This window comes from Xiphophorus hellerii, chromosome 4, assembly GCF_003331165.1.
Source record: "Xiphophorus hellerii strain 12219 chromosome 4, Xiphophorus_hellerii-4.1, whole genome shotgun sequence".
NCBI classification, from domain to species: Eukaryota; Metazoa; Chordata; class Actinopteri; order Cyprinodontiformes; family Poeciliidae; genus Xiphophorus; species Xiphophorus hellerii.
The window spans coordinates 2,572,752-2,585,824 of record NC_045675.1 but is presented as its reverse complement, the minus strand read 5'-3'; the positions used below and the strand labels follow the sequence as shown (position 1 = coordinate 2,585,824).

At 39.9% G+C, this 13,073-nt stretch overlaps 1 protein-coding gene across 1 annotated transcript in view; it reads right to left on the bottom strand.

The window, feature by feature from the left end:
- iqgap1 (IQ motif containing GTPase activating protein 1) overlaps window positions 1-13,073 on the bottom strand; it is a 58,595-nt gene that overhangs the window by 9,405 nt on the left and 36,117 nt on the right. Inside the window, exons 16-27 of the mRNA XM_032560900.1 lie at window positions 7,128-7,218; window positions 6,863-7,030; window positions 4,235-4,377; window positions 3,992-4,162; window positions 3,830-3,913; window positions 3,672-3,743; window positions 3,216-3,285; window positions 2,743-3,107; window positions 2,482-2,645; window positions 1,313-1,537; window positions 459-599; window positions 275-359 (exon numbers count right to left, since the gene is read on the bottom strand). Of these exons, the coding sequence (XP_032416791.1) occupies window positions 275-359; window positions 459-599; window positions 1,313-1,537; window positions 2,482-2,645; window positions 2,743-3,107; window positions 3,216-3,285; window positions 3,672-3,743; window positions 3,830-3,913; window positions 3,992-4,162; window positions 4,235-4,377; window positions 6,863-7,030; window positions 7,128-7,218 (1,779 nt within the window). The remainder of the gene's footprint in view (window positions 1-274; window positions 360-458; window positions 600-1,312; window positions 1,538-2,481; window positions 2,646-2,742; window positions 3,108-3,215; window positions 3,286-3,671; window positions 3,744-3,829; window positions 3,914-3,991; window positions 4,163-4,234; window positions 4,378-6,862; window positions 7,031-7,127; window positions 7,219-13,073) is intronic.

The window sequence follows — 13,073 nt, the reverse complement described above, 5'->3', positions numbered from 1 at the left end:
TTATGACTAACATTAACATGCTAATATCCATGTCTGTTGTTATTATTAGCCTATTACACTAACATCTTCAGTTAGTTATTGTTACTATTGCTGAAATTCATATGACAACATCAGCTAACCATAATTACTTCTGGCAATACCGTTTTCCAAAGTTAACTATTTTGATTTCCAAACTCATTAAGTAGGTAAATCTGAAATAATTTGTCATGCAGCATAAATAAGTTTTTGTTTTGTGGAAAACGACAGAAATAACCTAACAAATTACGATGCAAACCTTAAGCAGCTCATCCTCTGTAGAATCCGGGAACTTCTCTTGTAGAGTGTCTTTTAGCACCTTAGAGATGAACCGCATTCCATATCTGAGACACAAAAGTAACAAAGTGAAGTAAAATTGGAAAATCTGGCTATGCTGGGGAAAAAAAAAAATTCATCTTTACTATGATAAATGAGGAACGTACGGAATTTTATCCACAGAGACGGTTATCGCTGACAGGAATTTATCAGTGATGCTCTTCATGTGCTTGATGGAGGCCTCCAGTCTCGTCCTAACCTCCTCATGAGACATAGCTTGTTCTGGAGTGACGTCATAAGGCAGCTTACTGTTAACAAGACAACAAAGAAACAAAAAAAAAAATCAACAAGTTCAACAAGGAATGGTGGAGTTGGGGAAAAGCTAAGGCAAACTGACTTGTAGTTCTTAAAAAAGATTTTCCAGAGCGACTCTTAGAAACAAAACGGTAGAAGCTGTACATAACTATTGAATGTTCATCTTGAAGTGTTTAGATATGTTTCATATATTTAATGGCAATAAAGACTTCTCAATTGAGAAAGTTATAAATAATTTGACAGCAAAAATGTTTCTTTGAACCACTGATGCAAATAACACACCAACAGAAATATTTGATCAGTAATTTGTGCAGAAATGTCAGATATCTTGCAGCTGAATACCAGGAAATAACCATGGACCATTAAACAGTAAACATCTTCATTTTCTCAAAAGAAAGAACGGACAACATAGGTAAAATAGAGGAATCCGACATTCAGTGCTCAGTGGTTCTGCTGCATTTAATCAGAGTGAAGAGAGATAATAAAAATAGATATGAGTGTCATCAGCATAGAGGGGAAACAACACACTCCATGAGATAACAAGCTGCTATTTTCATCTTGCTTTATTGCATGACATTTAAGAGGAACTGGTCTGATAAAGAAGTGCAACTAAACAAAAAACAAACAAGTTAAAACAACTATATCTAGAATGAACAAGGACTCAAAACAAGTCCCATCTTATGATGCAACCCGACCTCCATCTCACCTCGCTTCTCCAGTCTGCGACTCCATCTGGTTCACCCAGCCTTTGTAGATGTCCACTGGGTCCGTCTTGATGTTTAGCGTTTTGTCGTCCATAATCTCTTTGACCACAGGTGCCAGGATCTGCCTCAGTGCGTTCTGTCCTCGTGCGCCTCTGTGGAAGCTCACCACCATCTTGATTACTGTTGGATTTCCTGTTACGATCTCCTTCATCTGGTCCACTTTTGACCTACAAGCAGTTTAACAACATAGTGAGTTAGTAGATACTGATGCATGTTGGAATATACAGTGTTGCGTTAGGTTAACCATACAGGCATTCATCTAAACACACACAGAAAGGTCTGGTAGGCACTCTTTAAGATGGCAAAGACAAGAGAACACAACATTTGTGTAATGCAGATGTGATTTCAGTTTTGTAAGTTGGGAAATGGTTACAACAAGGTTGTTACTTGAATAAACTTGAAAAAATTACAAGCATTCAGAAACAACTGGAACTGTGACAAACAGGGACAAAGTCTCAAGTATACTTTGCCCCCATCCACTAGGAGGGCGTCTCCACGACAACCCTTAGGTGCCAGCTACATGCTAACGGGTTGTTTTGGAGGGATGCCAAGAAAAAGCCTTTTCTGACTTACCATCACAAACGTAATGACATACAGCTTGCTGCCAGGAAAAACTTACAACTTAGCAAAATGTAGAAAGATTGAGACATTGTTATAAACAGTCAGTCACATAATCTGTTGAAAGAAACTCCAGATGTGATGATTCTGAGAAACTGTGGTGAAACTCCAGACTAAAGCAAGTCAACAAATCAACACATGTTGGAAAGTCAGACTGGACAAAACTTTTCTGTATGTTTGCTATTGATCAATTTCCAACAAAATTGGCACCCAATGTGGGACTTTACCCGCAACCCCGACATTAATAGTCTCAAGTTCTACCGAGTTAACTGGAATGGAGACTATCATATTTACAGAGTGCAGAGCAAGTTGGACGTCAAGTTTTTCACTTCAGATGCAGACAGCATTATAAACAGAAAGGAACGACCGACTCGTAATGCTCCTCAGCGTAAACTGACCCATAAAAGAGCCTGAGCTGACTCAGTCAGACAGTAGCATTCTTCTCTTGTAAAACTAATAGCATGAGTTATGATATCAGGACTTTGATTCTTACTTAATCTCCTCCTGCAGAGCAGTTTTGAAGAGCTTCAGGAGCAGGTACTCCTCCCTCTGGTTTGAGGCATAGTTATACAGGGTGAAGATGACAGAGTCCATGAACTTTGTAGATTTATTCTGTGGCATCTGGAAGATCAACTTGGCCAGATATGTCGGGTTGGTCTACAACAAATCAGACGGAAAGAGAGGCGTTATCAGGCAGACAGGTGGATTTGAGACAGGAATTCAGTACAGGACAAATACTGTGAAGGATTGTCACCTGTAAAAGGTAAAAGAGATGCTGATAGGCCTCAAGCTTGACTCTCTTCTCCTTGCTGAGAGCCTTCAGGCCCCCCCTCTGCTTGTTCATCATCATCATGTCGGACAACTGGCCCTTATTCTTCTTGGTCAGCTTCTTGCTGTGGGACACCACCTCCTGAAGGGTGATCTTGTTCTTCACCAGCAGGCCGATCTTGATGTCCATCAGGTTCAAGTCGTTCTCCAGCTGCTGGTTGGAGCGGATGTTTGTGACCACCTCCTCACGGAGCCGCATCAGCTCCAGCTCCTCCTGGAAGTCCTGGTCACTGTGATCCAGCAGGTGGACGAACTTCCTCACCACCGCCATTGGGGGATTTTCGGCATTGACTGTGGAAAGTTTGCAGAAATGTCACATGACCACTAAACTCAAGAGGCCATGTGACAAAGTGGGTGACCAACTTGGCCAGGCTATCCCCCCTTTCATCTCCTACTTACTCAGAGTCTTGTAGTCATCCCTCGCCTTGTTAGCTCTGATGAATGCCTGGATCTTCACCACATCATCAATCTACAGCGCAAAACATTCATCAGTGAGTCAAAGATTTCAGTCCACATTGATTCAGAAAGGAAAGTAATCTTTCTGATGAGTTGAAGTAGGTTAAAGATCTCAAAACATCGAGGAACAATCTAAAGATATTCAAAATCAGATAAAGTAATTGACAGGGAAAGGGTTACCAAGTTATTCCTACGGGATTCCAAGAGAACCATCAGCCAAAATTACTCAAATAGTGCATCAACAACTCATCCAAGAGAAATAAGAGCCAAGAACAACATTTTGGTGCGTTCATGTTTGAAACTCTCCTAGAGTGAATGAATTTAAACAATCAGTAATCAGGGGGCGATTACTTTTCATAGTCTCAGGTTGGCGTAGAACTGCAGGTGAACAAGACTCACATGATCTTCAAAGTACTTCAGACGATCTTTATACTTCTTACGAGCTTGATGCATTCGGACCATGGACTGAATCTGAAACAAAGACAAATCTTTTCATTTTTAATGCTTTTTGTCTACAGAAGGGCGACAGATCACTGGAACATCTTTCCCAGTTTTACCTTAATGGCTTCGTCGGTGTGATCTTTCAGGTGCTGCTTGCGCTCCTGGAATGCCTTCCTCTGTTTGTAGCCTTTCCAGTGAGCCTGACAAGAAAAGTTTGGGTATCAAACTGTCTGATAACATCTCGGTTTAGTCTAGATGTTTTATAACGAATTTCTCACCTGGATGCACATCACAGCCGGGTCCTGAGATTTCAGGAAGTTCATCCGCTCCTTCAGGCCGTTTCTCACCAGGTAGCCACGACATCGAGCTTGAAGCTTCGCGATTAGAGTCTCGTTAGCGAGCCAGAGCTGCTCCCGGTTGTAGGCAGTAGTTACCCCAGAAACGACCCCCTGATGGGAGAAAATAAACAGTCAAACAAGGCTTCCTACCTCAGGTGAGGCCCATACCTGGCAGAGCCCTACCTGGATCTCCTCCTTGTTGATCTGCATGTTGTTTGGCTCGAAGGCCTCGGGCTCCACCCACGTGCCCTCCTTGGTCTGCAGGTTGTAGTAGTAGTTGTGTCCACCCTTCACCCAGTGTTTGACCCACTCACTGCCATTATCACCTGGACAGATGGATTGTTTTCACTTTAATTTATGCAGGTAATCCCAATGATCAATCGGGTTTCCAAAAAGGAAAACAAAGATGAAGCTACAAAAATCCCACTGTTTGCTAAATGTAACAAAATCCATGGAAGATTGTTTTTGACATTTAGGAAGATAAATATGTTTGCAAAAGATAAGGATAGATTTTTAATGGATGTTATGCTTGTGTGTGAGGGTGTTGATGATTCGTTCACTGCAAAAACACAAAATCTTACCAAGTATTTTTGATTAGTTTTTAATGCAAATATTTTTGATGTTTTGTCTTAAAATAAGACAAAACTGATGTTACTTTTCAGTAAGTTATAGGAGCTTGTTTTAGTCAATATTTCCGTAATATTGATGAAAAAGTTCTAGTTTTACTGGCAGCTTATTTAATTTAACTTAATATAAGAAAAATGTCTTGATGTAAATGAAATTGTCTGCCAATGGAACCAGAACTTTGACTTAAAACAAGCAGCTACCAGAGGTGTGACCAAGTCACTGTGTTGCAAGTCTCAAGTAAGTCTCAAGTCTTTGTCCTCAAGTCCGAGTCAAGTCTCAAGTAAAGACAGGCAAAAGTCGAATCAAGTCTCAAGTCAGGAACCTTTAATTTCAAGTCATTTCGAGTCGTTTTTATTTTATTTTTTTTTAATAATTTGCAATTATACAAAAAATTCAAATAATAGACCATTTGTTCGTTTTAAAATATGTATTTATCTCAAATGATAGAACATGTGTAGCTGAACACAAAGTATAAAAAACATTTTTAAATTGGACCACTTTATTGCCCAGTTCTGTTAAACTTGATATTCAATAAAAAAAGACGAAAATGCTGACATTTCCACAGCACAATACAAAGAACCATAACAGCAGTTTTTTCCTCTTTTCTCTGACCTGTCAAAACAATATATTGTCAATATAATTTCCCAACGTAGATGTCTTCAAATACACCAACCATCCTTAGATGATACTAGACCCGGCTCATCATGATGATGGGACAGAGAGACTCTGTTCCCTGTGTTCAGGTCCAGAATCTGCTTTCTGTTCCGGAGCCCCGCTCACTATCCACCGGCTTCCTGAGCTAACACGGTGCACATTATTTGTGGAGGCATTTGAAGGACCGGATTTATGGTAAATCATCACCAATTTAACCCGGAGTACACATGCTAACACGAAGTTAGCTAAAGTCAACTATCTTACAGCAAAAGAAAAGTGCCACCTACCGATCTTTGTGAAGCTTCAAATGCCGGACAAAGTTGGACGTCGTGGCATCTCCATCCGATATTCTCTTCTGGCATGTTTTACAAGTTGCAGTTCGTTTTTTAGTCGAAAGTTCATAACCTACGTAGCCAAAAGAAATTACTCGCGGAAGCATATTCGAGCGGTTATTTCGTATTTCGTTCCCTGAGCTCTGTAGCTTTGCCGCGTTTTTTTAAACGTCCAAATCCTGTTAATTTGATTGGTTGTGCTGCAGCTACGTACACATACATACATAAGGAGAGAGGAAAACCATAGTGACGGTCTGCGCATATTGATACGGAATGAGTGAAATTAATTAATGACGCCACTTTATAAATAATGTGTTTTAAATTTTAAGACTTTGAGTAAAAAATATCAAGTCTTTTCAAGTAAACAGCTTCAAGTCGAGTCAAGTCCCAAGTCAATGGCATGAAAGTCAAAGTCAAGTCCGAGTCTTTGAGCATTTTTTCAAGTCAAGTCTCAAGTCGTGATTTTAACGACTCGAGTCTGACTCGAGTCCAAGTCATGTGACTCGAGTCCCCACCTCTGGCAGCTACTGCTTGCTTAAAAGTTACTTGTAAGTTATTTTTGTCTTATTTCAAGTGAACTAAGATATTTGCACTAAAAACTAAACTAAAATCACTTGGTAAAATTTTGTGTTTTTGCAGTGTCAATGTGCTTTACTAGTGCAGTTATCAAATACATTTGTAATTCAGGACATTTATGTCTGTGGAAAAAAAGAAATGTTGTAAGTCAGTTGAGCACTGATTTTTCTGTATCAGATATCGGTATCGGAAGTGAAAAACGCGGATCGGTGCATCTCTAAAAAAAGCTACTGCTGAAAAACTGCAGGCTGTGAATGAGAAATTCTCCTGTATTTAGTCATAATTACATATTTCAATACTTCCTATTAATGTTCTTGTCTTTCCAGGATTCTTGGACACTCCCTTCCTTTTGTGGTGTACACTGTTAGCCAACAGCTGCATGCAGCTGTGCAGGTGTGCATGCAGCTGTGCATGCAGCTGTGCAGGTGTGCATGCAGACCTGCTTGTCGAGGCTTAAACTGAATTGTTTGTTCCTGAGTTGCAACCCATTGTCTCATTCTCAGATCATTCTGTTCTTGCAAATTATTCCTTTAATCAATCTCCACTTGATAATTATACAGAGAAAAGACATAAGCAATGACTCAAACCAGGAGTAGAATGAATCATTTCTGCATCTCCTCACCTTCGTTCTTCTTCTCCTCTTTAATCTTGGCCAAGTCGTCCTGATAGGTCGGCGCGCACTCCGCGGTGATGCCGTACAGACCGGCTCCTGGACTGCGCAGAGCAGCCAGAGTCCGAGCTGAATCTCCAGTATCCACCGCCTCGTTAATGGCCTGGATGGACTGGGAGACTGTTGGAACAGAACCAAACGTCAAGCATTACAGTTTCCCCGACATAAACAGAAATGCTGGAAAGCAGAGCGTGTGTGTGTGTGTGTGTTTTCTTACAGAGCATGGCCTCCTTTGTGTCTTGGTTTGCCTTCAAGATGGCGTCCTGGATCTCATCCAGCCACAGCACGGCGGACGGATCCTGAGTTTCCTGAAAGATAATATAAAAAATCCAAGCAAAATTATTTTTAAAAAAACCATAAAAACACAGCAACGATAAAACCAAGACAAATGGTTTTTAATGAATGTTAGCACAATGTCAATTAGAAAAAGACATCAGCAATAGAGTTTGTTCTTAAAGCAGGAAAGCTACAAATATAATAATTCCTAGTAAGAAATTTCAAAACCTAAAAATCAATCAATAAATAGAATTATCAGAGACAAAGAATACCCAAGGGTGAGACAGAGTGTCCCAGCAAAATTAGCACAATGTCAGAGCGTAGCAAAGTTTTCTAGAGTGAAATGTAAAGCCATAAGCCAGCCTGGTCCAAACGGGGTCAGCAACAAGTCAATGATCAAACCACTTCAGCAAATCTTCAACAAAATGGCTAAAAAACAAGGAAATTAATCAAGATGTTGCAATGATCTAGTCAAAGTTCAGACTAAAACACTGTGGTGGATCCTTAAGAGAGTCAGACTCACTTCATTGTCATTCGACATATCAGAGATGCGCTGCAGAACAAAGTTACTATTCATGTTACATTGCAAAAACAAAATCTTACCAAGTATTTTTGGTCTCTTCTCCAGTGAAAATATTTTTGGACACTTGAAATGAAACTTACAAGCAACTTTTCAGTGAGACATAGGAGCTTGTTTTGGGTAAATTATTCCTCCATATTGATGAACAAGTTCTAGTTCCTCTGGCAAATTATTTCCCTTATAACATGGAAAATGTTTTGTTATAAGTGAAATAATCTGCCAGAGGAACTAAAACTTTTTCCACCAATTTTAAATAATTATTGACTCCAGTTTCTTGCTGTAAAGTTACTTGTAAGTTGATTTGTCTTATTTCAAGCGTTCCCAGATATTTGCACTGGAAACTAGAACAAAATGCTTGTTAAGATGTTGTGTTTTTGCAGTGTATGTCACAAAAACATCTGGATAAACTACACAAGTATAAGAACAATATTATAGAATAAAATAAGGTAAGAAGGAAGGCATTATAAATACAAGTGTAATTTTTTTACAATTTGTTGCTTCTGCAACAGTTGTGCACAAATGTTTGAAACTTGAATGAAAATTTGATAGCTGCCTAATCACGGGGTTCACCTAATTTTTTCACATTGCATTTTTACATTTTGATATTTTCTAAAAGAATCCTGACAAAAAGCAAATACTGTGTATTTATTTTGTTTCTTATTCGATTCATCAGAACCCGCACGCTTATTTTCCACTGCAGTGGTGCCAACCCGCCACCAGATGGCACTCTTTCTGCATAAAAGTTGCTTTCTAACGCTTCTCAGGTTGCAACGTCCCCTTTCATACCTCCCACCCCTCAGGGAACATGGAAGGAGGCGGGTAGAAGAAGAAGAATTAGAAGTGTGGGTAAAACTGACACCTGATCTTCATGTCTCAAGCAAAGGGGAGAAAAAAAACGGGCCGTGTTGGTGGATAACATCTGTAGACGCGTGCACAGAAAGTAGTAAACAAACCTGAGTGTAGATTAGTGTTTGTGTGTTTGATTTGTAGTTTGGGGGAGGCGGTCGACAGGGTGTGGCGCCGGAGCAGGCAGGGGCCTGGCTGGAGGAGGGGGAGGAGGAGGAGGAGGAAGACTGTGCAGCTTAAACTTTATGACTGCATCAAGGAAATAGAGGAAGTGAGAGTTGGGGCGGTTGAGTTTTCTAGAGGTGCATTAGTTCAACTATCTAACATTTTATTCTGCACTTCATCTCACTTCCTTAGAATCTGCCTCTACAACATTGCGTAGGATTATTATTTACTCATTTTTCCGCAGTTACAGCAATCGGGGAAGTTGAGCTAAATAGGTTTATTGAGGTCAACACTGATTGAAGATCTTTTTCTGGACGTGTTAAAAGAAATACAAATGCAAATCCTTCAGTGTCTGCACTATGAAACAAAATCTTGCCAGTAATTTTGGTCTGGTTTCCAGTGCAATTATCTTAGTACACTTGAAATTGGACAAAACTAACTTACAAGCAACTTTTCAGCAAAATACAGGATGTTGTTTAAAGTAAATAATTCCTTAATATTGATGAAAAAGTATTGGTTCCACTGGCAAGTTATTTAACTCAAGATATTTTTCCCATGTTAGAGGAAAAATCTGCCAATGGAACAAGTATTGCTTCATCAATATTAAAGTATGATTTACTTAAAATAAATAATTCCACTTTTAAAGACACTTTTAATGCAAAGTTGTATTAAAAGTGTCTTTAAAAGTGTAAACTTTGCATTAAGTCTGATTATTTACCAAATGACACTTCATGGCTTCAGTCGTAAACCAAGAAAATGATGGTCAACCCTGACCATCGTCTTAATGAGACTGTCTTCAGTCAGAGGCCTCTTTAGATTCGCCGTAATACAGACTGCTACAAGAGGTCTTCCCTCTGCCAACAGCCATCCACATCTACAATGACACTTCAAGAATCTGAATTAATACGTTTTTTCCCTTTGGGATCAATAAAGAACTTCTGAATTTTAATTAAACATTTATGAAGACCCCTTCTTGTTCATGACAGGTATGTTTATAACAGTCCCCGTCTGATGCACACCCCTTCCAATATGGCGTTACCTTCTCTTTCCTTAAATAAACCAATAAATAAACCAATATATTGCAAGAACAGTCACTGCTTTATCTGTAATTCTGCAAAAACGATCACCTTCTGATGTGTTCCATATTGTATTAAAGGTTGGATTTATTTCCAGTAAAGGACAAATTTAAAACCCGAGTATGTGCTGAATCTTTCCATCTTTGGTTGGATTGCTGCAGCAACAAAATAACATGATAATAATCTGAAGAGAAACATGATTGAGTTAGTCAGTGGATTCTGGGCTGGACTTCCTGCTGGTTATGTAGACGCAGCCCGCAGCGCTGAGCTAACTTCTGCTTCCCGCCTCGCTAACCAACAGCTCAAAGACTGCAGAGCTAATGAGACCAAAGCGAAACGCAGCCCCATGAAGGAAACACACTCGCTCCTTTGTTTCTGATCAGTAGATCAGCTGCAAACTCCAACTTCCAGTTTCACTTCATCTCAGCCACGAGGCTCGTCCTCCCGATGGTCCCGCTCTCTCTCTCTCGCTCGCCCGGGGAATACCTCATCAGAAAAATGACAGGAAGCCGCTGTAATCACCAACTCAGTCTTCAGCCCAGGGATTGGTGTGTGTGCTCATGTAGCATTCAGCTTTCTGTCCTTTTAAGGAACAAACCAGCAGAGGTCCTGCTTGTTATTTCCTACGCATGTGAAATCAGCAGGAAAAACAGATTCATGTTGTTCCTTACCATCTCTGTGGAACCGTTTATAGTTACCCCCCAAAAGAATCTACACAAACATGTCATGCTAAAGCCACTTTTTTAGCCCCTAAACACATTTTGTTGTGTACTTTGAGTCTGTAGGAGTGCAGGAAAGTTTAATTTAATCCCTCCTGGTGCTTCGTTGATAGCTTTAGATTTTATTTGAGTCATATTTTTTCAATTTGTTTATATTTCTGTCTTCCTTATTGCAGTTTTTGAACAATTAGGTCAAACAGTATCTGCTGCAGAACTGCCAAACAAGGACTTCTGGTTAACCAATACAGAGCTCTCATTTGACATCACACTTCCAGGACCTTTTCTAGTTGACAGCCAGCTTGGTAGATATCCGTACCAAACTGTCTTGGCAGTTGCTATGACAACAACAAGTTCATAACTAGTTCTCGCTTCATTCCCATCTAATTTATAATCAATATAAGTTAGACTATTACTTTATTATAATTTTTGAGTACTTTACCCACCTCTGTGTAATACTAGAGGTATGCTAGTTTGCTCATTGCCAAATAAGTCAAATTAGCTTTACTGATTATTCAGTTCCTTCTGTCTATAAAAACAGCAACTGCAAAGTGATAAGCTGCAAATAACACTAAAATAACAAATTCTATTTTAGACATGAATTTACTGTGCATTGATAAAATGCCCAAGTCATTGTTTAGCTAGCAGTAATGAGAATTGTTTTTTTTTTGTTTTTTGTTACCCCTCCAGGGGGTCTTTTGTGGGCTCTAGTGTCCCTTATATGACAGTAGACTGACAGGAAACGGGGAAGGAGAGGGGGGAAGACATGCGGCAAATGTCGTCGGGTCCGGGATTCGAACCCGCGACGGCCGCGTCGAGGACTCAAGGCCTCCAAATACGGGTCGCGCTAACCGCTACGCCACCACGGCACGCCCCAGTAATGAGAATTGTTAGCAATAACGAGAATTATTTAGGCGGTAGCTAGGTAAACAATTCTGCTAATGTTAGTGATGCATGCTAACTGTTAGCTCCTTGAGGACAGAACCGTACTGCGTGTTAAATAGTATTATAACAAACAGTTTGCCATTGTTTTTGTGTTGAGGAACACATGATCCGAATGGAGGCAGTGACGTTTTAGTGTTAGCTAACTCGCTAGCTATGTTGAGATCTTGTTTGCAAGACCTGTTCAGTCGTGTAGCGGCAGCATTTTCTCTTTCAGACATGTAAGGCTTTCCTTACATTACAGCCGTTTCATATGAGTCGGTATCAATAACTATTGATTAGTTGTTTTTGTTTTAAATATATGAAATACTGCAAAACTGGAAGAGTGACTTTTCCTGTTTTATCCTTGCAAATTTATTAAAAAAGAAAAACAGAAATATCACAGGCTGATTTCGATACACATTGTCATTGATTTATTGCCCAGCCCTAACTCACATGAGACAAAATTCACTGGGAAACATGAACCACTAACACAATTAACACAACCAGAGACACAATGGACAGTTTATATGAAAGCAGTATTAAAACACTACAATAACCTAAATGTAGGTTGGTATTGATTTCTACAGGTTCCCAGTAACTGCAGGGACAACTATAAGGTATTCCTTCAAAGTGTAAAATGTTAACTATGCACTACTTTGAGGTGGTTAATCACATAAAATCCCAGCAAAACATTGAAGTTTAACACAATAAAAAGACAAAGTGTAAAGAACCCTCCAGGCTGAATGACTCATTATGATTACATACATAACAAAATGGGCGGCGGCTCCGTTTCAACACAAACTACGGACCAAAAGTAAAGCTGCAACAAACACCTGCATGCCTATCTGCAGCTCGTCCTCTGCTTCCCCTCCCTACAACGAACAAAACGGCCCAAATAAGGAGCTTCTGCTCGCAACGTCACACACAAATGTGCTTTGCACACGCTCTGCACGAAAGAACCACACTTTCTATGATAAGCCAGGCAAATGAGTCGGGGACAGCAGGAAGAGCTGCTCTCCAGGCAGACGGAGCTCCGGTCTGCTGTGTCTCAAGACTCACAAGCAGAGGAGGAACGGCTGCTGAGCCAAAGTTACACATCCTGTATGGATATGGGACAGGAAGTAGAGGGGGCTGGGGAGTGACAACACCATGACATCAGCGTCTCCTGCAGGCCTGAGTCACATGGAGTCATCTGCACATTTCTACCAGCCCCACTGAACGCATTCACAGTAAATCAGCACTTCCAAAGTTCTGTCACAATAAGGCTGGAACAATTAATCGACTTCATTGTGATTAATTGGAGTCTACAGACTCAATAAATGGCCATTTGCTGATCAGTAATTAACCCAAAAGTGTGCAGAAACCTAAACACTTTTAATTTATTAAAAAGCTTCTTTGTCTTTCCTCAAGTGGCAGTTATAGTTTCACCTGGTTCAAATAAACACTTTTTGCTATTAAATTATTAATCCAAAAAATAAAACAGATTAGTAGTCAGCATTATTTTTAACTGCAGATCCATCCTTTGTTGCAAATAATCAAGCATTCACTAAAGGAATGCTTTTGTTAACAGTTTCCTAAAC